The 24,548-nt window shown below is 55.2% G+C and overlaps 1 protein-coding gene across 3 annotated transcripts in view; it reads right to left on the reverse strand.

The window, feature by feature from the left end:
- AACS (acetoacetyl-CoA synthetase) overlaps positions 1-24,548 on the reverse strand; it is a 49,975-nt gene that overhangs the window by 9,676 nt on the left and 15,751 nt on the right. For all 3 annotated transcript variants that reach the window (XM_024758556.1, XM_024758557.1, XM_024758554.1), the window contains exons 6-13: positions 19,706-19,820; positions 19,439-19,520; positions 15,647-15,794; positions 10,478-10,558; positions 6,628-6,752; positions 2,547-2,611; positions 2,289-2,411; positions 323-436 (exon numbers count right to left, since the gene is read on the reverse strand). In XM_024758556.1, the coding sequence (XP_024614324.1) occupies positions 323-436; positions 2,289-2,411; positions 2,547-2,611; positions 6,628-6,752; positions 10,478-10,558; positions 15,647-15,794; positions 19,439-19,520; positions 19,706-19,820 (853 nt within the window). The remainder of the gene's footprint in view (positions 1-322; positions 437-2,288; positions 2,412-2,546; positions 2,612-6,627; positions 6,753-10,477; positions 10,559-15,646; positions 15,795-19,438; positions 19,521-19,705; positions 19,821-24,548) is intronic.

Below are 24,548 nucleotides of genomic sequence, written 5' to 3' on the forward strand. Positions count from 1 at the left end.
CACGGGGCTGCTGAGGCAGTGGGGTGGCCTCAGCAGCGACCCCAGAGTTTGCATGCCTGCCTGGGGTTCCAAGCACGTGGCCCTCCGTCTGTGCTGCAGGCCAACACCTACTCCCCTCAGCCAGACGGGCTGCAGGAGGCCGGGGAGCCCAGCGGGTGTTCAGCCAGGCTCGGGGGCCGTCAGTCTGCGAGCGGTGGCAGGGGCCGGCCCCTCAGATGGGGCAGTTTTGGAGAACTGGCCCCAAGCAAAGTTACACATCCAAGCGTACCCAAGTTACCACTCACACCTCGTCACAGAGAGAGAAAGGGTTTGGAGCCATCACCTTCCTCGTTCCACACCTCCACGGCCATGCCCAGGTTCCGGGCCTGAATTTCCCCTTTGTACACAGGAATTGAAGGATTCTGGCCCACGAAGCAAGACATGATGTCGGTGCCACCTGCAAACAAAAGGAGATTCAAGATTCAGAAGACCGGGACTTCCCTGGCGGTCCAGTGGTTAGGGCTCCAGTCTTTCACTGCCGAGGGCCTGGGTTCGATCCCTGGTTGGGGAAGTAGGATCCCACAAGCCACACGGCCCGGCCAAAAAAAAAAAATTTCAGAAGACTAAGACGAACTGTCCATGTTTTTTATTAATGAACAATAAAGGAGAAAGACCCCGGAGGACAAATATATACTACTCTTTCTCCAGATAAATACAGAAAAATTCCCAGAGAGCTGAGCTTCTCTTCAGGGAGGGAGCGGGGAGGTGACTTAGAAACTGGACTGAACCTCCCGTGTCCGGGTGATTTATCGTTCTGACCAGGGCTACGTGCTGAAGGAGACACCAGATAAATGACCTCTTGTGGTCACACGGAAATCCTAGACTCAGGTTCACGAAAGTGGAAGCTTCGCCCCATCAGACCTGTCTGCAGGAACTGCCGCGGCAGACGGCTCGCGTGCAGAGTCTCTTTGCTGTGGTTTATGTTCACTTAATCATCGGAGAAGCAGAAACCCCGTGGTCCCTGGAGTGCGAGTCTCCCGCACGAGAGCACGTGCTGGATGCAAAACACTCCGTTTCAGGGAGGGGCTCGAAAGAGAGTCGGACCCCAGGTGCCATCAAGAGGGAGTGGCATTAACGCCTGAACCTGGGCCCAGCCGCTGACAACTGCCCCCTCGCACGTGCCCGCGGTGCGGGATGCTCTGTGGGCACAGGGACACGCACGGAGCCCACCGGGGCGCACAGGGGTTGGAGACGGCAGCCCAGGGAGGAAAGCGGGGGAGGCTGTGGGCAGAGGGCATACACGGAGCCCCGACTTGGTCCCTTCCTAGACTCGGCGATCTGGACACTGGTGTCCGTGCTCCCCTTTACACCTGTTTGTACACCTAAAAAGACAGCCTTGTGATTTAAGAAGTGTCTTCTCCCTGATCACGCTCTGTATATATGAACGGGGTGGGGCAGGGTGACTGAAACCCACATAAAATGTTTCGATGCTTCAACAACTGGCAGGATTAATTCCGGGCAGAATCGAAGCGTGCTGACCTGCCTCCCTCCTCCAGACACCTCGAGGTACCGGCTGGCACGTCCCATGAAGACGGGAGAATCGCGTTCACGGCCGTGACCAGCAAGCTCGGGGCAGTCTCGCGCCCCAACGAAGCACAGCGCTGGGAGCAGAAGTGCTGCTTCCGCTGCTTCCGGATTGGAGCTGGGGCGCTCGGGACAGCAGCAGGAGGACAGGCCGAGAGCCTAACAGACGTGGCTGCCCCGAGATGGGCTGGGCCGGCCCGGCAGACAGCCCCACGCCCATCCGACAGCAGCACCCCTGCCCACCAGGCGGGCTCTGGGGAGGACCAAGGGATGCGCTGGGCGGGCAGGAAGCTCGGCTCTGAGGCGGCAGGACCGGGTTTGAATCCCACTCTGTACCCAGCTAGTGGGTGGCCTCAGGCCAGTCACTTGGCACGTGCGAACCTTGTTTTCTCTTTTGTAAAGAAAATAGAATCTACCAGGATGAGTTGTTTAGGATCTAAGGTTACGATCAGGGTGCGGAGTGTATGTACGTTCTCCACCCCCGGCAAAGGTTCAGCAATGGCTAACTCAGTGTTTGTAGCCTCTCCCTAGAACATAACTACCGAGAATAAGGAACATCGACCGTGCAAACGTGCATGCCCTGCTGACTGTTCACGTAGATAAATTCAAGCCGGTGGACTCTCTGGGTCACAGGGGAAGCACGCTTAACGGCCAAGCCTGGTCCCCAAGTCCTCTGGTTCTTCCAGAACCTTCTCCATGGCACAGGCACATGGTGGGGGCCGTACCTGAGATGGAGCCCAGGAGGACGCTGCTCTTGATGCACCTGTAGACATAGTCGTAGCTCTGGGCGTTCAGTGGGGAGCCGGTGGACAGGATCGTGTGCAGCGTCTGGAGACTGTGAGTTTCCACTAGAGCCAGAATCACTGAGAGATTAGAGCCAAACCCGACACCTTCTGCCTGGCTTGCAGGAACCAGGTAACAGAGTGGATCTGATTTCCGCGGCTGGCGAGACAGGGAACGGACACCCTGGGAGGCACGCTTACCTGGCTTCACATCTTTCTCTTCCAGCACTGACAGCCACTTTGCACCCGTTCCAAGGATGGTGATGCTGAAGTTAAGAAGACACCGGAAACTCGTCAAGGCTCTTGCATATTCCAGGTACCGAAGCTTTCTCAAATTAGTGACCCATTTCGGACGAGGTTGCAAAATCCAAGACACGTCATTTTTCTGGGTTGAATTAACGCTTAATATGTAGTTGAAAGCCAGTTACAACACCTGCGTTACTCTGAGGCCAGCACTGACACGTCTGCAGAGCACCCGGGCTCCCTTTAACCTTTGGCTCTACTTAAAACAACCGTCTGCACATAAACCCACCATCTTCCCAGCTGCAGGACGTTTTCTCTCGGGGGGACCAAAGGAGGCCACAGAATCAAGACCCCTCAAATTCTGAGCGCTTGCGATCATTTTCCAGGGAAGTGGAGAGGGCCGTGGGAGCTTTTTTTTTTTTTTTCCAGGTGCCATGCCTGGAATTCCTGACCCATCTCCCTTTCTTAAATAAGCTCACATTTTTATGAAACTTAGAAAACCACTCTTCTTCTCTTTTTGAACATTTAGAATCTAGTCCTTTATCCCCAAGTTTGCATTGAGAACAACACGTTATGCTGAGTATAAGTCATTGTGTTTTCAAGGGAAGAGTGTTACTTCATGTTCTGTTTCCTTCCTAGAAAGCTCTACCTTCCTAACTAATGGCTGTTTTCTCCTGGGGGCTGAAGGAGGCCATAAAATCCAGGTCCCTCCTGCCCCTCTGGGCAGCAAAACCCATCCCTTCGCACCTGGCTGGCGAGATTCATTCCAGGGAGACAGCCATGTGCTATCTGGTGCTTGACAGAGCTCAGAGGCACAGACACACAGAACCAGGGCCGGCTGGGCTGGGAGGGGCAGAATCCACGGCTCAAAACTACTGTCCTTCATGCCGCCAGTCCCTTTCTTTTCTTCACTTCACCGGGACACCCTGCAACCACTAAAACCGCGGACACTTCCTGGGTCGCTGTGTCCTTGGTGAAGGCTGTTTTGGGAGCTGGGAGGTCGTGGGGACCAGGAAACGTACACAATCCCCACCCCCTCCTCACTTATTCCATAAACTCAGGTAGTCTGATTAGCTGATTCCAGATCACCTCTGAGAATTAAGGCGTCACCCGTATTTCAACAGGAGACCAGGGACCCATCACATGCTGACGGACAGCAGTGACAGCCTCAGCCACAGGTACAGAGATCTCCAGCCACCGACCACACAGAGCAGCACGCGGATTTCTGCTCAGCCCCCATCCGCTCCCCTCTCCCCAAGTCGCAGGTGTCTGTCTGCAAACCGCGCTCAGCGATGTGTGAAGACTGCCACGGCGTCCCCGGGGCTCGGCCCCAGGCCTGCTTGTGTGAAGGAACGGCCAGGCCTCACCGTCTGTCTCCAGGGCTTGGGTAAAAGGCAGTTTAAAAAACACAGAGCTCATGAAGCGCAGGTGCCCGTGCCTGTGTGCTCGGCGCTGTGTCATTTTCGCGAGTGCTGCTGGGAAGCACCCCACGAGGAACGAGGCAGCTCCCCGGCTCACCCCAGCCCGGAGCCCTGCAAGAAGCCACCTGCAGACGCAGCTCCTCCAAGGCTCCGCCAGCCTGAGCCCCGGTCTGCCCGGTCTGCCCTCGACCCCGCAGTTCGCGGGGGGATCGTGTAGCGCCCCCAAGTTCAACGCCCCAACGGGGTGCCACGTCACGCGGAAGACACCCGCCCCGCGGCACAGCCCCGAAATCCCTGGGGGACCCTGCCTTCCCCCCCACCCAGCTCCACCGCCCTAATCGACTGCCCACATCCAGCCACGAGGGCCTCCTCCCAGCCTCCGCACCACCCCCATCTCGGTCCCCTTGGGGCCTCGGCACCCGCCACTGCCCTGGCCTGCAACACGCGTCCCGCAGTCCTAAACGTGAACTGCCTGCCCCGTTGCAAACCCGGACAGAGACCCCAGAGTTCTGCCCTGACCCCAACCAGAATGTTCCCCGGCCCAGACCTGGAGAGCCCAGCAACACACCCCAAACAAAGAGGACAATCCGTCCTTTAACCTTGTTCACGTCTCCAAAATAACTGCTCAGTTATAAAACATGTTAGTAAGCCTGTGCGCTGACACGGTGACAATCGACGAAGACTTCGTCCCCAAGTGCATCAACGTTATTTAAACATGAGAGGCCCTTAAATCGCACTGCGAGGCCCCTGCCCGCCCTGCCAGCGCTGAAGCGTCGCTCCTCCTGCCACAAACCCACAGGATTTTAGGTGAAAGCACGTTTGATTTGGTGTTACTTCAGCGTCGGGAGGTGGCAGAGCTGGAATGAAGGCATCCCGCCCCGTCTGACCTGCCCCCTCTCCTGTCACCCGCGTGGACGGCCGGAGCACCGTGCTGCCCTTCGGGCGCCCCTCACAGGCCAACGAGCGGCACCTGCCTCGCTGACCTCAGCAGATGAGCCCCCCCAGCCGGGTGAAGGGCCAGGCCAGAGGGGCCCTGAGGACGGCCAAGGCCACGGCTCAGCTGGCGTCCGGGGCACAGGCCAAACCGGGATGTAAGGCGGAGGCCCAGCACGTGCGTTCTACACAGACCCAAACCACAGGGCTGCGAACGCACTCCCACATGCACGCTTGCACACACACCTGCACACAATCACATGCAGGCACACACACACTCATCCCCAGGCATGGGTGTTCTCACACCCACGTGTCCACGAGTGTAAGGGCACACGCACAGACATGCGTGCTCACACGTGCACACACACACCCACACATGTGCACGTACACACACGCAAAGCTGGGTCTGCCCGGGCCTTCCATCCTTCGACTTCATTAGCTCTAAGCCCCGGGGATGTACCTTTCTCTCTCCATCCCTCCTCCCGTGGCACAGGCACACACGTCCAGAGTGTCTCCTCCTGAGCGCGGCTTACAGGTGTTCAGGGCAGAGATCCTCCCAGGGGTTTGATTAACCTTTCACTGGCAACAAGCTCATTAGGAAATAAATTTCCTCGCTAATACTGTGAGCCAAATGTCAGGATTTAAATATCACCCAGGCCAAAGTTATACTTCAAATATTAATGCCCGAGGATTTAAGAACATTAGCGGTTCCTCCTGTTTCCCCAACGTAAATGGACTCAAAGGTAACGTAATTAGAACATTTCAGAGCGTGGCTAACTTCTGGGCCACGGGAGCCCGGCCAGCTTCCGTGTTCTCGTTCTCGGAAACACGATCATTAGGCCAACGGCGACCACCAGCCGCAGCGGCGAGAATGCGTCCGCCGCCTATGATGAATTCACCAGCAAAGGAAGTGCCAACGGAACAGGGTCTTTGGACAGTTTCTGGCAGTGACCATGAGGGGGCCTGGGGAAGAAGAGGGGCCACTTCGCCCTTCCCCTGACACTGCCCCTTAGCTGGCCGCCGCCTCTGCCATCAGGATGCCGCTTGCCGTCCTGTTCACAGGACTGTGGGGAGGCGGGGATGCCCTTCTGCGGTACCGGCAGCGGGGCATCTGGAAACACCCTGCTGGGTCTTGGGAGACCCTCGAGGCGCTGGCCAGCCCTGAGGGCTCGCAGAAAGGCAGGCGGTAAGGCCAAACGCTGGGAACGCCCCAGAGACAGACCTGCCCTCCCCCGGATGAGCATCTCCACACCGTCCCGACCCCAGGTTCAGCCTGGGTCATTCTCTATCACCCTTGCGGCCATGGGCCCCGCGTGAAACAAAGCTCTCATCAGCCCTCAGTCTGCCTCTCTTCTGGGTCGCAGCTCTGCAAGTTCTTAGAATCCAGAGTTACAAAAAAAAAGACCACGTTCCCTCTCCCGGTGCCCGAGGTTTCAGAGCTCACACCTGGGCCTTGAGGGGTGGGGCAGCCCCCTCCGCACTACATGGATCTCCATGGTCGGTCCCTGTCAGGGGCGCCCGCCCCTTCCCACCCTCCTTGACAGCTTCACCTACTCCTAGCACCTCCACACCCTCACACAGCCACCCCCACCAAGAGGGGGACATCGAGGGTGGCAAAGCATTCCAGAGACGGCACCCAGATCCTCAGAGCGGCCGCCCTGTGTCTGAGTGTCCCGGGTACCTACCCGATCCTGTCGACCAGGTCCCAGAGCACATTGGGGGTGGGCACCAGCGGGGAGCCGTCGTAGAGGACCACGGCTGCCCCCGTGGCGAGAGCAGACACCATCCAGTTCCACATCATCCAGCCGACCTGGAGCAGACAGAAGGGAACACGTGTCAACCCAGCACCGGGCCAGCTCCCCTCGGCCCCGTCACGCAGCCTCTCACATCCCTAGAAAACCACCCGACACTGAGCCAAAGTAGCCAAGCACTGCCCGGCCCAAATGCACAACGCTCTGCCCCAGCAATTCCCCGTCAACAGTTTACAGTAAGGGGCTTCCCTGGTGGCGCAGAGGTTAACAATCCGCCTGCCAATGCAGGGGACACGGGTTCGAGCCCTGGTCTGGGAGGATCCCACATACCGCGGAGCAGCTAAGCCCGTGCGCCACAACTACTGAGCCCGTGTGCCACAGCTACTGAGCCTGCGTGCCACAACTACTGAAGCCCGCACGCCTAGAGCCCCTGCTTCGCAACAAGAGAAGCCACCGTAATGAGAAGCCCACGCGTCACAGCAAAGAGTAGCCCCCACTCGCAGCAACTAGAGAAAGCCCGCACGCAGCAACAAAGACCCAATGAAGCCAAAATAAAAATAAAAATTAAGAGAGTTTATGGCGGGGATCAACGCACACGTGTGCACTAAGACATGTCGGAGAATGTTTCCTGCAGCCTCACTGGTGACAACAAGGGACTGAAGGCAACAGAGATGCCCGTTGCGTGGTCACGTGGTGCACACACGCAGGGAACCCTGGGCGCTGCAGCAGGCGACCGAGGTCGGACGTGGGAAACAGCACCTGGCACCCAGCCAGCACTCAGGAGTCAGCCACTGTGCAGCCATCAAAAAGAACGAGGCCTGGCTCTGTACAGAACAGTCTCGAAGACAGACCGTAAAGCGGCAGAGCCAGCCCGGCAGAGGGTGTGCAGCGCCCCATTCGTATACAGAACCCCCAGCCCCACCCCTGGGCCTGCAAAGGGGCCCGAGGGGCAGGGGAGTGAGCAGGGTGGACGTGGCTGCCTCTGGGCCCTGGAAGACGCCAACCTCTCACCAAGTTCCCAGGTGCTGCATGAAATGCTTACCACGTGGAAGGAGAGCATTTTTTTTTTTAATTAAAAAAATTTTCACAGCCAAAGAGTGTGCTCATAGCCCCACTGACAATGGCACTCCCACCCACGCTGGGAGAATGTGTAGGCGATTCCGGCCTAAAGCAATATAGCGACAGAACAAGGAAGCAGGAACCTCTGTCCAGAGGGCAGAACAACCCAATTCTACCCCGTAAGCAACGAGGGCAGGAGCATGCCCACCCACGAGCCTGGAGCAGACGCGGCCCAGTGTCCCGGGTCACCTGGCGTCCCCAGGTCAGAATCCCGCCATCGGGGACCAGGCGGCCACGTGAGGTGGCACCCAAGTGGCAGTTAAGAATCCCCAGACAGTTCACAACAGTGTGAGTGACGCGGGTAAGAGCACGATGACCAACCTATGCTCCCCCTTTGGCACCATGGAAACGGCAAAGGGAACCAGGGGTCACACGAGAATCTCCATTTAGTTGAGTTGCCTTTTTTTTTTTTTTAAGGGTTTTAACATCCTAAGTTGAGTTTCTTCTAATAAGGAATCTTTTTTACTTTTCTTTTTTTTTTGGCCTCATAGCACGGCTTGCGGGATCTTAGTTCCCCAACCAGGGATTGAACCCGGGCCCTCGGCAGTGAAGCTGTGGAGTCCTAACCACTGGACCGCCGGGGAGTTCCCAAGGAATTACTGTAATAGGCAGCACTGCATCCTGGCCACCTCACTGTCCAGCTGTTAAAGTGAGTCAGCAGGTGACAGCACAGGCCTGGCTGGGGGCACCCGAGGCTGCTGCTGGCACCTGGCATCCTCCACCGAAAAATGCAACAGCCCCATCCTTCATGGGCAGGATACTTCCCAGAAAAGTGAACTGCTTTTGAGAGAATTGCTCTGGATCCTTGAGTCCTTCCATTGTCCCCTCACTGTGTCCCAGGGAGGCAGCTGAGTTGGAGGTCAGCATAGCTGTGGCTTCCCCCGGGGGGTGGGGTTCTGCAACTCAAAACGCTGCTCCATTAACGCCCCAGGGCTGGGCTTCCTGTCTGAAAGGGCCGGAGCCTGGCAGAGCCTGGCGGGGACCCAGCACTACTCACTGTTCACGATGGGGGAGGGGGATAGAAGGAAAGCCTGCAGCTGAAAGAAACCCAAATTATTTGGCCCAAAGCCCTGGATTTACGGCTGGGCACACAGGGCGACCTGCCCCTGGTCGCACATCAGCGCTCCCTCCTGTGTCTGCGTCGGGTCCTGGGGCTCTGGCCCCAGGGAAGCAGCAGGGCCTGGGCCTTGACCTCCCAGGTTAGGAAGATGCCTCAGCGTTCTGCTTCCTTGAGAACTCAGACCGGAAATGGGAGCCAAATCACTCTGGAGCCCCTGGATATTTGCGGTCTTGGACAAAGCTGATTTTGAGTTTTCTTCCCTTGGGACAAACAGCACTTCCTTCGGCTTGTTAACCTTTCACCTTCCAGGGTTCAGCAGCGTCGGGAACAGCTCCAGCGCCTTGAGCTCAAGCTCTGGTTTGATGACGCCCGCTCCACGCGAACCCACGGGAAGGGCTGGAAGCAGGACCACCTCCGTCCTGGGGGCAGGACTGCGGGCCTCCCGCGGGCTCTGCAGTACAGCGGCGGCTCTCGGCTGCACGCGCGGCCACCCGCAGGCCCCGCCTGGTCTCACGCCTGGATCCCCAGCCATGGAAGTAACTGCTCGAGCCACCCTGCATGCCCTTCCTCTGGCTGCTGTAAACAACGGCCACAAACCCATTGGTCTAAATGTACTGTCTGAGAGTCCTGAAGGTCGGGTGTCCAAACTCAGGTGTCAGCGGGGCTGGGAGTTCCTTCTGGAGGCTCCAGGGGAGGGTCTTTCTTTGCCTTTTCCAGCTTCAAGGGGCCCCCGCGCTCCTTGGCTCATGGACCCACCGTGCTCTGGCCTCTGCTCTGTCGTCCACCCCCTCTGGCTCCACCCCTCCTGCCTCCCTCTTGTAAGGACCCTGGTGATCACCCTGGGCCCCGGACAATGCAGGACACTCTCCCGGTCTCCGGAGCTGCAGTCGAATCACATCTGCAGAGCCCCTTTGCCGCATCAGGTGACACGCACAGGCTCCGGGAGTGAGGACATGGGCACCTTTGGGGCCGTTATTCTGCCTCTCAGCGTGCCACGCCACGGCCTTCCAGTAAATTCCTTTTCCGCCTCAACTGGTCAGAGTCCCTTTACTATTGCACACGACTAAGAACTGACCGTCCTCATGGCATCTCTGGTAAGTTCCTGTCCCCCAGGTTGAGCCACAGATTTCCGTCACGTGACACTCATCCCCACCTCTACAGGCTCAAGAGACTGAATTAACAGTCTCCTCGGTTTCTCTAGATTTCCCCAGGGCTCCAGGGCTCCCAGCGGCAACCAAGGTCAACACGGGGACGGGCCAGCCTGGTGCTCGACCTTGCTGCCGAGATTCAAGTGGGCAGCCACCGGGAGGGAGAGAAAGAGAGCAAGAGCGAAGGATCCCGCAGGAGGGGCTGCTCGCACGCGGCCCGGGGTCTGGCGCACGCGGCCCGGGGTCTGGCACACGTGGCCTGGCGCACGTGGCCTGGGGTCTGGCGCACGCTGCCTGCGGCTCAAGCTGCGCTTCTGGCTCCTGACGTGTGCAAAGGTGGAGAGGCAAAAAGAAGAGTAAAGATAAAGTCCACCCTACCTGAATGAACCAAAGCCCGTCCTGGGAGCTGCGCGGAGGAGGGGGAGGGCACCCGTCTCAGCACAGCCCCCGCACTCACCGTGGTGTAATACAGGATGATGTCACTGCTGGTCATGTTGCCGTGAAGAATGTGCTCCTTCAGGTGCTGGATGAGGGTCCCCTGGGGAGAAGCGGGGGATTTCCGCGTGAACCAGGCTGCTTCCTCCGAGGGCACAGAGGCACGTGCAGCCCAGACGCTTGGCCCTGGGGCAGGAGAGGTCAAGGAAGAGGCAGAGCTCTGAGCACCCTCACCATGACGAGCAGTGCTCCCGTCCCTCTGCCACCTGACCCCTAAGACTCGCTGGGGACACGAGAAGAAACCCTGACCCGACCCTGCCGGCCTGCAGGCTCTGGGCGCCAGGTGATCAGGAGCACAGGGGACCCACCAACCTCAGGCAGAGAGAAGTGAAGATCACGGAGCGGAGAGTCACGAAGATGAAGGTAAAAGGCTGGGTGCAGGGACACCTGCCCCGCTCCAGACCAGGGCACTACAGGCCAGCCTTGCTCCCTCGTGGTGGACGGGGAAGACTGGATGCCTGAGCAGGACTGTCCCCGGGGTGCACAGCCGCCGCTGGGTCTGCAGCTCCGAGAGCCTCGGATCAGAGCTCAGGGACTCCTTGGCCGAGGGGTAGCTCAAGACCCTGCTTTCAGCTCAAACGCCCAGTCAGACCCCTCTCTCCCAACCCCGACATGTGATCTATTACTTTTTATTTTAATGTTCACAGGGCAGTATATTCGCTTGGACCGAAACTCGAAAGCATACACCATGACAAGCCCCCCATCCCCTTCTGCAACCAGTAACCGTATACGTTTCCCGTGTACATTTCCAGGTATGTTTCTTGCCTATCTGCATGTATTTATTTATGCTGGTTTTTTATTTGGACGCACTGTCCTGCAGTTTGCTTTTTCCATTTATCAATACAGGGAGATTCCCTCATGGTTTTTCGTACAGCCGTATAGTATTCCAAAGCCCAGACCCCACTTGTTCCAAATGACTCTGTGTCGCTTGTGGCTCACAGGGAGGACAGGAAGCTTCCCAGCCCCAAGCACAATGCAGAGAGCAGAGCAAGGGGACCCTGAACCAGCTGTTTCATCTCTCGGTTTTCCCATCCTTTCAATGGATCTCACACAAGATCCTAAGGCTAGATCAGGGACGCGGCCCCTCCGAAGCCCCTGAAAAGGCCAACCACTGCGCTCAGTCTGGCCACAGACGGGAGCCGCCAGCTGACGGCAACGGTGGCCCTGGTTGTTTAGGGACTATCGGGACCCACGTATTAAAACCAGCCTTGATGACCCTCATTGTACCCAAGGGAAATAAAAAACAAGCCAGGGCTTCCCTGGTGGCGCAGTGGTGAGAGTCCGCCTGCCGATGCAGGGGACACAGGTTCTTGCCCCGGTCTGGAAAGATCCCACATGCTGTGGAGTGGCTGGGCCCGTGAGCCATGACCGCTAAGCCTGCGCGTCCGGAGCCTGTGCTCCACAACGGGAGAGAAGTAGGAGGAGATGATCCCTTTCAAAGCTCAACAGAAACAATCCTACCCAACAAATTCTCTAACTCAAGAGCCAGCACTCCTATTCCCGAGTCTGTCCTGGATGGCACCCCGTCGCCAGGCCCGCAGTGGGGACGCCTGCCCTGGGGACGGACCACACGGGGGTCGGAGAGACAGCGTTAGAAAGGCTGCTGGGAGGGAGAGCCCGTTCTGAGGGTTCCCCGAGGCCACCCTGGGTCTGCACGTGGGAGCCAAGAGCCCGGTGGCTTCACCGTGCGTGCACTGCAGGGTCAGGGACAGCACACCCACGCCCACCCAGGACAGTCACAGGCTTCCTCAGAAAGTCCCTCAACACACACTGCTCTCACTCAGAGGAGGCGGGCGACCACGTGGGGACAACAAACATTTCAGGAACCCTTTCGATGAACGCTAAGTGCTCACGTGGCAAGTCCACAGAAAGGACTGGGAGCTCCTGGGTTATAGGAACCCGTGGCAGATGCCCGTCGATTTCCCTTTTCACTTAGATTGGCCTTTCAAGGGCACCTTCGCCCGTACGGTCTGCCTCTATGAGCCCGGCCTATTCGTAACCCGCCATGTGCCCACCTGCTCGGCAACCTCACTCTCTCGACGGCACAGAGCCCTCCTTTGCTTCTCTCTGTGTGAACCTTAACGAGTCGCGTCCACAGCTCGTCCCTTAATTTCTAAATATCTATGGCAAGTCTGAATGCTTTCCCTGAGCGTCAGGAAGTGTAAGCAGCGTGGTTTCTGAATCTCAAGCAAGAAGAGTAATTTAAAAGAAGGAAGAGGGAAGCTGTTTTCTGGGCTCTTTTGTGGGCTTAGAAACCACAAAACAGCAAACGGGGATCACAACGTCCCAACCCAACCCTGACCATGCTGCCAGCCCCAGGGGCACTGTCGGCGGTCCCACCGCGTTGTTTTCAAGTTTCCGCTCGAGATAACGCTTGAAAACAGGCAAGATGTTAGTCACTTCTCTGGAGATGCAAGAGCCCAGCGAAGCCAGAAGTAATATAATTTTTCCTGACTTTTCCATATTCTAAATATACCAAGCACAATGATTTTATGAGCAAACTACATTTCATCTGATACATTTTTATGTTCCACTCCTAAAGAAGGGACATTCGCTAGGCAAAGAGCACTGAGAATAGAAGTACAGTCGGGGACGGCAGGCTTTCCTAAAATGTGCTGTTTTCCCACACACACACCCCGCAACGCCCTCGCCTGCCAGGCTTCTAAAAACACTCATCTCTGTGGCCGGATATCGGGCCTCCGACCAGGCACACCAGGGGTCCCCCTCCAGGCAAAACGCGATGCCAGCAGCTACAGCTTAGGCTCTGAACACGCCCGACTCGGTGTGACGAAACAGGCTGGTAAGCAACAAGCACCCGCTCCTACAAGGAGGCCCCTCGGCTCGGTCCACGCTGCTTCCAGAAATCAAGGCTTTGGCCCCCGATGTCCCCTCCCTCCCACTCCGTGGTTCCTGAGAAGTCACCCACTGTGAACAGGCTCGTGTGTATCTGGCGTTTATCATTCCTAACCTGCCATCGGATCTTCCTTGGATGCAAATCCAGGTGATGACAAAGTTGTGTTAACCTCTTTCCACGTTCTCATGAGAACACTATGGAAAGAGCTGTATTAAGGCGTTAGAGTGATTCTACGGCAGGGGTTCAAACAGCTTCTAGATGTTCTAGCAGAGAACAGCTGTACAAGCTGAATGAGCTGGAATAAGAGAATTTTGTATTTCATGTTCAAATACCACCGTCTGACCAAGCACTGTAGCTAGAAGGCTCTTAGACAACGTGAGGTTTCTCCACTCAGATAATCCTCGGGCCTCCAAGAGGGGAGGAGGTTAAAACGAGGCCGATAGGGTGGGCGCTCGTCCACCGCGATGGACGTCCTTACGAAGAGAGGAAAATTAGACCCCAAAGAGACGCCGGGAATGTGCGTGCAGAGAGGAAAGAGCGCGTGAGGACAGAGCGAGAAGGCAGCCCCCTGCGAGCCGACGACAGAGGCTCAGAGGGAACCAACCCTGCCCACACCCCGGTCTTGGACACCCAGCCTCCAGAGCCGCAAGGAAGTAAATCTTCGTTGTTTAAGAACCCCCTCAGCCCATGCTCTTTTGCTACGGCAGCCCGAGCTGACTCACACAGCACGGTAAGTCCTCCCTTGGTTAACCGCACTTTATAATATAACCCGGCGGCTTTCAAACTTTTTGACCCCAGCCCACGGTCAGACAGAAGTTTGGCGACGCTGCCTGGCACGTGCACCGTCCGTACCCACGCTTACGTGACGGCTTTGAGAAAACACACCAACACTTCTTAGGACCCTTGATGAGCTGATATCTTCTCTTCTCACCTAACCTGTTTCCTTCTGTTTAAAATGCCGGCAGATGGCCAAAAAACACATGAAAAGATGTTCACCATCACTAATTAGAGAAATGCAAATCAAAACTACAATGAGGTATCAGCTCACATGGTCATAATGGCGATCACCACAATCTACAAACAATAAATGCTGGAGAGGGTGTGGAGAAAAGGGAACCCTCTTGCACTGTTGGTGGGAATGTAAACTGATACAGCCACTGTGGAGAACAGTATGGACGTTCCTTAAAAAACTAAAAATAGAACTACCATATGACCCAGCAATCCCACTCCTGGGCATATACCCAGCGAAAACCATAATTCAAAAAGACACATGCACCCCAATGTTCATTGCAGCTCTATTTACAATAGCCAGGAGGACATGGAAGCAACCTAAATGCCCATCAACAGAGGAATGGATAAAGAAGATGTGGTACATATATACAATGGAATATTACTAGGCCATAAAAAGGAACGAAATTAGGTCATTTGTAGAGACGTGGATGGACCTAGAGACTGTTATACAGAGTGAAGTAAGTGAGAAAGAGAAAAACAAACATCGTATATTTAACGCACAAATGTGGAATCTAGAAAAATGGTACAGATGATCTTGTTCGCAAAGCAGAAATAGAGACACAGACACAGAGAACAAATGTATGGACGCCAAGGGGGAAAAGGGGGCGGGGGGGGAGGAATTGGGAGACTGGGACTGACACACATACACTATTGATACTATGTATAAAATAGATAACTGATGAGAACCTACTGTAGAGCACAAGGAACTCTACTCAGTGCACTGCGGTGACCTAAATAGGAAGGAAATCCAAAAGAGAAGGGATATATGTGTCACTGATTTACTTTGCCGTACAGCAGAAACTAACACAACATTGTAAAGCAATTCTACTCCAAGAAAAATTAATTTAAAAATAAATAAATAAGGGAAGGAAATCCAAAAGAGAAGGGATATATGTATCACTGGTTTACTTTGCCGTACAGCAGAAACTAACACAACATTGTAAAGCAATTCTACTCCAAGAAAAATTAATTTAAAAATAAATAAATAAAATAAAATGTGGGCAGGGCCCATCTGTCGGACTCACAATACCCTAAGGGGTCATGACGTACAGCATGACTGTCACCGGCTCGCCCGGCGCAGGCCTTGCCCTGGTAGGCTGTGGAGTCCCGGGACCCCGTGGCGACGGGGCCACGGCAGCTGGGGCAGCAGCCCCCCACCGCCCGGCTCGAGGCTGGATCTCGGCGCAGCACCCACCTGGAGAGCGGGGATGGGGTGCCGCCCTAGCCAGCAGGAAGCCCCCAGGCAGGGACGGGGTGCAGACCTACCCCGGCCGAGTGCACCATGCACTTGGGCGCTCCGGTCGTGCCTGACGAAAACATGATGAAGAGCGGGTGGCTGAAGGGCAGCTGCTCGAACTCCAGCTGGGGGGCTTGCGCACCTTGCCCAGTGGCCAGGAAGTCCTCCAGGAACACGCTGTGGGCAAAAAGGCGCAGGAGACAAACGGTGAAGGTTCTAGAACGCCTGGCGGGGCGGGGGTGCGGAAATCTGTCGAGTCCTCCCGTTCACCCCCCTCCACGTCTACCTGGGTGACGACCTAGATTCCAGGGACCTGCCTTGTCTGGAAGCTTCCCAAGAGAGAAGGGAGAAGTCGGGGCTCAAGGATTCATGCTAATTGAATAAAAAGTAACTGAGTGAAAATTTCCAGTTGCTTTTTTCTTTTTCTTAATATTTATTTACTTATTTTGGCTGCTCTGGGTCTTAGTCGCGGCAGGCATGCGGGATCTAGTTCCCGACCAGGAATCAAACCTGGGCCCCTGCATTAGGAGCTCGGAGTCTTACCCACTGGACCACCAGGGAAGTCCCAAAAATTTCCGGTTGCTTTATTAGCACCGCTGATGGGGCCAAGGGCTGTCTCTCCAGAGAATCTAAGCGCTTTAATAAACGCTGTGGAGAAGGATCCCTTGCATTTAACACGTTGGCTGCTTGTATGCAAACGGCGGAGGGGCTGTGAAGTGATGCTCAAGTCCTTGGAGCCCAGGCGCACCTCCTGTTTGCTACTAACTGTCTGGTCAGCAGATGCCTGGTTTCCCCAGGTTCCCCAAAGGCAAGCTAGAGCCCAGCGTGTCTGAATCCTTCCCTTTCCCCCCAGGAGAAGGGAGGGCAGGAGGTGCCGGGTTGTAAGCTCTTCTGACACCTGAAGGGCACAGCCAGAAAGTGATGCCAACCTGTGGGGCAACTGTTCTCACTGTTTTCCTGTATCCTGAGGTTTACAATGGCCAGACGCAAGCAGCTGTCCAGGAACAAATACAATTAAGCCCAGCTACCGGCTCCAGCCTAAACAGCCTGCCCTACCCTGCCCCCAGAGCTGCCGTAAAGCGCCACTGCACATCACCAAGAACCGCCGAAGGGGCTGTTTTCTGAGCAGAAACAGGGTAGTGGAAGCCACAAAGCCACCTTGGGAGACAGGTGGTTTCTGTATTTTGAGATCGGCGGAAACATCGATCCCAAAACCCCGGCCCTGTTCCTCCACTGGTTTAGAAGGGAGAAGAAAGGGGAAAAATCGAAACTACTGCTTTGTCAAATGGAACTTTCTTTCAAGGAAGGGGGAGAAGTCAGTTAAACGCGGCCTGCAGCAAACTGCCAAGGAGAATTACTCTGAAATACAAACGGATGCACACGAAAGTGAAGAAGTGTGCTGTCTTGCACGGAAAGGCCCCCTTAAAGATGAGGATGTGGGAGTTCCCTGATGGTCCAGTGGGTAAGACTCCACACTCCCAATTCAGGGGGCCTGCGTTCGATCCCTGGTCGGGGAATTAGATCCCGCACGCGTGCCGCGACTGAAAGACCCCAAATGCCTCAACGAAGATCCCACATGCTGCAGCTAAGACCCAGCGCAGCCAAAATGAATAAATAAACACATAAAAATAAATCTTTAAACGAAAGAAAAGATGAGGATGTCTCCCGGGAGAGGTGCGGCCATTTGAAATGGGCACCCCAAATAATTCTGAGCGGTAAACAAGCAGACCCTTCCTCTCCAGAGCGTCAGGAAGATTATTCACTGTGGAGCCTTCCAGTCAATGAAAGTCCCATTCCGCCTCCACCTCCCATCCGAATACCATTTACACAAAGGGCCCAATCGAATCGAATGCACCACACAGAGAAAAACGTTTTCTTTCCATTGGTCTATAAATCACAGTAAATAGCGATTCCTTTTGCTGCTTCTTCTAAAAAGGAAAAACCCAAAGGGCAGTCCCCCCACAGACGCGCAGAGGCGCTTTCGGTTTATCTGCGGCACCCAGGAATCAAAGGCTGGAGAGCGCTGGGGGCCTGCTTCCCCGGGCGGTGGGGACCAGGACTGCAGAGCTCTCCGCACTGCCTGAAGCTAAACCAAGTGGTTAATGTTACTTCTGGATGCCCTCACTTTCTATCAATCACCAATAAACACATTCAGAAAAATAAAAGCCAGGCCACCGCAGGGCCAGCAAACCGTCCTGTTTTCCTCCTGGCCTTTGTGCGTACGGCCCCATCAATAAAACCAGGGGAGCTATATTCACAGCAGGGGTGTAATTTATCAAGGTCGGCAGGGTTCCCACAGTCTAGGGGACAGTCCACGCCCCCGGACCTGCCTGTAAGGACCTGCACATCCTGACCCGGATGCTCCAGAGGACACAGTCCACTCTGGCCTGCAGCTGTCACCTGCCCATAATGACGACGTTACTGAGAGCTAACTTCATGCACACTGCTAAGCCTGCGAGGAAGGTACTGTTATCCCCGTTTTACAGATGGGGAAAACAAGGCACAGAGAGGTTGATCGCTGGCCCAGGGCCACACAGCTGAGATCTGACCCCGAACAGTGTGGCTCGAGACCATGGCTTTAAAGGAACAATCACTCTGCTGCAGCTCCCTTCAGCCTCTGGAACCCCGGTACTGCAGCTGTCCCCAGACCCTGCTCACCTCTTAAGGTCCCTCAGGTGTCACCTCCCCCAGGCCCCACAGAGAAGCAACCACGCCCTCCTCTCACCTCCTGGGCACTTCCTGTCCCCAGTTCAGTGAGCATGGCTGTGTCTACTGGGCCGAGCGGTCACAGCTCCCCCTTCCTGCAGGCGTGTCTTGTCCCCCCAGCTCAACTGTAAACGTGGGGGACAGTACATGAGCTTTAGCCCCCTCAGTGCCCCTGGAGGGCGCCTGCACAGCGCCGCTCAGCCACGCGTCCACCCCGTCTGCCTGAGTAGCAAGGCCTCCTCGCCGCCTCCCTCCCCGCCATGGCACACCCAGGATCCCCACCTGCGGCTCTGCCGCCGCTTCTCATGGGGCCTGGGGCCACTCAGAGACTCCTGCCTGCAGCCCAGACGCGAGGCTAAATGGACAGGTTTACCTGCATAGGTAAACACGCCCGATCTCAGAACTCGCTCCTCTATGATGGCTTACAGAGAGATGAAAGGTGTATAACAAGAACTTTGGGAAGAATCTCAACTTGGACCAAATCATAATCCATTTTCTTAACTTCTGTTCAGAATTAAGGTGCTCACCATTCTATTCCACGTCAAGGCCTGTGGTCTATCGGCTTATAAATGTCAGAAAAGCAAAGGAAGATGCCGTTAGCAATGGCAACAAAAACTAGGTTGTAAAATGAAAGAAAAACCCCACATATTACGTATGTGTACACCTTTGTGTGGCTGCGCGTGTATACATACATGCATACAAATACACATAAGTATGAACCACGTACACAGAGGTGTACGTGTGTGTGTGCACATACGCACATCCACACACATACGCACCTGTGGATACACATGAGTCACTGTTCAGAACTGCTGTGGCCAATCCAGGGAGCCAGCCTGGCCCCATCCAAGCCCACCACTTCCAAGGGACACGAGACAGGAAGAGTTAGGATGCCTGGGACAGTCTCTGTTCTGCCACTAAGTTACCACGTGGCCCCAAGGGATTCCCCCTGGGGCCCTCGGGTCCCCATCTACAGAATGACAATTTTTAACTAAGACACCTTGCACCTCTGAAACACTCCAGCCCCAAGTGCAAAGATCCACAGAACCTGCACCCCGGCTGGGGCTCTGAGTGGGTTTCACATGCAACCAGTCATCAGCATACGGCTGGCTTACCTATTTGGAATCTTGGAAATGTCTATCTTCTCTCTGGAGGAAACGTAAGGAATCACCACCACTTTTTTCAGGTCTGCTAGTCCTGAAAGCAGGGGGGAGGAGAAAACACAAGCTTACAGGACACAACATACCTAGCCGCTAATCTTTTTCTTTTTTGCTGAAACGTAACACGACCTAGGACTGAGACTACTCCGTTTTTGCAGGGCTCTTGGGACCCCTGGGGGGGCTCTCGCCCCTGCCCCCTGCCCCCCACGCCAGCCCACGCACCTCTAACGACCTGCTGAAGCTTGTCCACGTGGTCGTGCTCCCTGCCATTGTACACGACGGCCTCCACGGAGAAGATGAGCTTTGGCTGAATCTGAGAAAACCGGTCCAGAACGCCCTAGAGTGGAAGGAAAGAGTCGTCATTGTTCATCCAAAAGGCAAAATCCTCCAGCAGCCAACGGCACGGCTGCATCTCCAGGGAAAGAAAAAGCAGCGTGCGCAGCATACTAGCCACGTCCCTGCGTCCCCGTCACCCAGAGGCCAAGAGAGACAGCCAAGCAAACAGGACATGCCCCCGAGACAGGATCATCACTTCAAAGAAAGCATCGGTACAAAGAAACACCGGACTGACTTACAGACATACACTGAGTCTATCAAATGGGAAAACACAGGGTGAGTATCTGCACGACCACAGAGATCCCCCACTTTTCAGCAAGAGCCTCCCAACACAGCTCCTCCGGCATATGTAAGTGAAGACGCCCCTTCCCGGAAGGCAGCTCTGTATGCAAAGTGGTGCCATATTCAGCCCCTCCTTTAATCTTCAGTCAAAGAGGTTCGTGAATCCTCTGAATGATACTTCTTGCCGAGCAAACGTATGAACTCACAAATGTGTACACTCGTAAACAAGCCCCATGAGGAAAAGCAGGCTCTCCACACCCCAGCCGTCTGTCTCTCCACACGTGGGATCACCGTCCCGCCAAGCACCCCCCTCTCCCTGAGAGAAGGGGCACCCCCCGTGCACATGTGCAACTTGCTTCGGGAACTGCTGTGAACTGCCGCACGCAGCCTCAGGAGGCACTGATACGACCTGCGTGTGACACCGAGGGTGACGGGTACAGGCCCTCTCGGATGGACTCCCCTCCCGCTCCCCTCTCAGCCTGCCAAGTGCAGACCGTGGTGGAGCCATTTCCATCCACGAGAACAGCACCTGGAAGGCATCACCCACGTGGCGCTCCTGATCCCTCAGTCCAGTGCAGCGGCTCAAGGTCAATGCCCGGGCTACTCCAAAGGCACCAGCAGTGATGCCAGAACCTCCGTGTGAGGACCTGATGGGCAGGGTCTCCACCCTGGCTGCAGGTTAGAGCCACCTGTGGCGTGACGATTAATTCAACTCATTAGGTAACTAATTAACTGGCCTGGAGTGGGCCAGGCACTGCTTCTCAGAGCTCCCAGGAGTCAGCAAAGCACATGCCTAAGACGAGGGGACGCCAGGCCCCTCGGAGGGGTCCTGGCGACAACAGCATCTCTCGGGGCCCCAGACCTACTGAACTGGAAGGCCTGGAGGTGGCCCAGCAATCCGTGTTTTCACAAGCGCTTCGGGTGACCCTAATGCACAACAGAATTTGAGACTCTCTGGGCTAAAGATTCAAGGACGGATTCTATTTTCAACGCCGTCGGATTTTCAAGACCAGAAGCTGAATTGACAGAGAAGAGCCGCGGGCGGAGAGGGGGAGGAAGCATTTGTTTATCCCACCTACTGTGCCAGGATTCCAGTTTCTAATTGTTTTCAGTTAACTATACCCATGGTTTAGGTAGCCAGGAAAATGAAAAGGAGGAAGACAAGAAGGGAGGGAGGGAGGAAAGGAGGGAGGGAGGAGGGAAAGGAAGGAATTAAAGTCATAAGGAAAAATTAATGATGGACTTGATCAATACAAACAAAATCTTTTTTCCAAAAAGATCAATAAAATAAGCCTCTTGATAAATCTGACCAAGAAGACAGATATTTCTAGCTAACACTGACATAGTACTTATTACGTATCAGGCACTGTCCTAGGTACTTTACTAATATTCACTCACTTAATGCTCTGACATAGAATTATGATTCCCATATTCCAGATGGATAAACTGAGGCATACAACCATACAAAATCGGAAACCAAACGTTACTACAGAAAGAGGGAATAACAAATGACAAAGCACTATGTTCAATTTTGTTAATAAATTCATGAAAGCCAGATGAAGTGGGTGATTCCCCAAGAAGATATAAATTTATCAAAAATGATTCAAGAAGCAGCAGAACACCTGAAGAGACAATAACCACGGGAGAAAAAGCAGTCAAAAGTCTACCCCCCATTTTTTTTTCTTTTTTTCTTGGCTGTGCTGGGTCTTCATTGCTAAGCACAGGCTCCCTCTAGTTGCGGCGGGCGGGCTTCTCATTGTGGTGGTTTCTCTTGTTGCGGAGCACAGGCTCTAGGTGCTCGGGCTTCAGTAGTTGTGGCACGTGGACTCAGTAGTTGTGGCTCGCGGGCTCTAGAGCACAGGCTCAGTAGTTGTGGTGCACGGGCTTAGACGCTCCGCGGCATGTGGGATCTTCCCGGACCAGGGCTCGAACCCGTGTTCCCTGCACTGGCAGGCGGATTCCTAACCAGTGAAGTCCCCAAAGGTCACCTCTTAACACAGACACCAGGGAGGTACAGAACTGCCGGCAAGTGCCACCAAATCCTCACACACTAAGACGTTCCTTTTCTACAAACCATTACAGGAGATAGAAAGAGACAGAGAACACACAAACCAAAAAAGAGATTAGACCAATGTAATTTACTACACTAACAGATTAAAGGGGAAAAATCTTTTGATTATCTTAAAAGCTTTCAATAAAATGCAACACGCTTTCCTCCCAAAAAGCTTTAATAAGCTGGAAACTTCCTCACTGACAAACGGTGTCTCGCAGAAATCTATGGCAAACACATCACTCTTGATGGTAAAGAGTCCTGGTGGGAATTCCCTGGAGGTCCAGCGATTAAGGACTCTGTGTGCTTCCACTGCAGGGGGCACGGATTCGCTCCCTGATCAGGAATTAATATCCCGTATGCCGCACTGTGGCCACAAAAGAAAAAAAAAAAGTCCTGGTGAAGAACAGACACTAGCTTCCGTGCGCGGACTTCCACGCTCTCCTGGCGCCCCCATCTAGCAAGAAGCCTGGAGCGGGCAGGAGGGAACCAAGCAGCGGACGGCAAGAAGGGCTACAAAGAAAGCCGGTGAGAACCGCCGGTAGAACCATTAGAACGGGGTTTGGCAAGGTGGCCGTGTACAAACTCCACACAGCAAAATAAACAGCACGCCTGGACCCCAGCATTCTAAGAGGGACAGAGAGTCTGCGCTGTAGCTGGGAGGAACATTTTTGCCAGTAAAAACCCCTACATGCACTGAGCGTTCACCATGCGCCTCTCCAGCTGGTGACGGGCACTCACACATCCGAGGTCAGGCCCCCAGGAGCGGGTGGGGCTGTGAGCGCCTCCACATCCTCGGTGAGACAACCTGCCAGTGACAGAGCTGGAGTTCCAGCCTGCTCGGTGTGCCACGGGGGCTGATGCTCCTAACCATAGCGCTGACTCCACAAAGGAAAGACTAGCCCTCGGGACAGGGAACCAAAGGGCGGCAGAAGACAGCCAGGACTGGGGTCCCCGAACACTGAATCGGCAGGAGGACGCGAGAACCACGGCCAGCGCATCCCAGGAAGACCCCGGAGAGAGCACCTCTGCTCAGGGGCACCAAGAGAAGAGCCCCGGGCAGGGGGAGCTGGCCCAGGGAAGGGAAAGAATTTCTAGAAAGCCTGGGACCAGGGAGGAGCTGGATGAGGCCAGACTGGAGAGCCCTGGAAGGCGGCAGAGCTTTTTCCGTGACACCCAGCATCCCTCCTGGTGGGCTAGCCCACACAGGTGGGAGGATCAGAAAGCAGTGACCTGGGGCTCAGACATAAGAGGTGACCCTTCCTCACAGGGGGAGAGAACAGACAGCAAAGATGACAAGTGTTTCACAACTAGAGGTCAGAACTTGGCACCATGGAAAGACTCTAGAGACCCCACAACACGGTGGCCGTGTTCCTGGCGGGTCAGGAGCCGGTCAGGATCTCTGAGCGCCAGAAACCAGCTGCTGGCCTGCTCTGGTCCAGAAGAGGGCTGCTCAGTCCAGAGCTGCTTTCACGTCACGAGGAAATGAACACACCTGTGATTGTGCAGCCGACCCAAATACGACCCTTAGCGACCAATCAGGCCCTGAAACCAACAGCCCAGCAGATGCGGGATCCAGTGGACAGCCACCGGTGCGAGAACAGCTGTCCTATTTATGTGCACCAACGCACATGTGTGCGCGTGCAGCAACCTGAAAGTGCTCTGTGATGGGGAGGGCTCCAGGCTGCCCGCTGAGATGTGTGGATATCAGAGGTGGGACTCCCCCGATGTCTTTGAAAAAGCCCCCACTCAAAGGTAAACAGTGAAACAAAGAAAAAAACAAGCGTCAAAACACACAGGACCTGGAGGTCTTGGTGAGGCTGGCAGGTTGGGGACCCAAAGAACAAGCAGTCCCGCACCTGGAGATGCCCACGAGCCCAATGGGCGCAGGAAATCCAAGCAGATAGGGTGGGAGACGTGGGAGAGTTGGAGGAAGGGGCACGCAGTGAGCAGAGGGGCAGGGGCAGGGCAGACGCAGAGCCAAGGGGCTCCAAGAGAAGTGAGGAACGGTCCCCAGCATCCTCGAGCAAAGGCGGCGTCCCCACCCCTCCCTGAAGCAGCCTGCACAGACAGGCATACGGCCTGCCAACAGACGGGGTCCTTCCATCACCAGCCTGGCAAGGCGAGGGGAGGTCACCACCGCATTTGTGGGCAGGTGAATCCACGTGTATGGAGACCCCGCCCCCATACCTGTAAACTGCCTGGTAACCATCCCACACGTGTGTGCCACGGGGCTAGAACTTACTTCATAGTCAGTAATGATGTGACCCCATTGTAAAAGAACCAAATAATTAAAATCAGGATTGGCAAGAGAGTGGCAATTTTCCCTTTATTATAGAGAAAATTCTTCAGTGATTTGCAGCAAACAATTGAAAGTAGGAAAAACATTCATGTTTC

Source organism: Neophocaena asiaeorientalis, unplaced genomic scaffold (genome assembly GCF_003031525.2).
Source record: "Neophocaena asiaeorientalis asiaeorientalis breed wild unplaced genomic scaffold, Neophocaena_asiaeorientalis_V1.1 scaffold77, whole genome shotgun sequence".
Taxonomy (NCBI): Eukaryota; Metazoa; Chordata; class Mammalia; order Artiodactyla; family Phocoenidae; genus Neophocaena; species Neophocaena asiaeorientalis.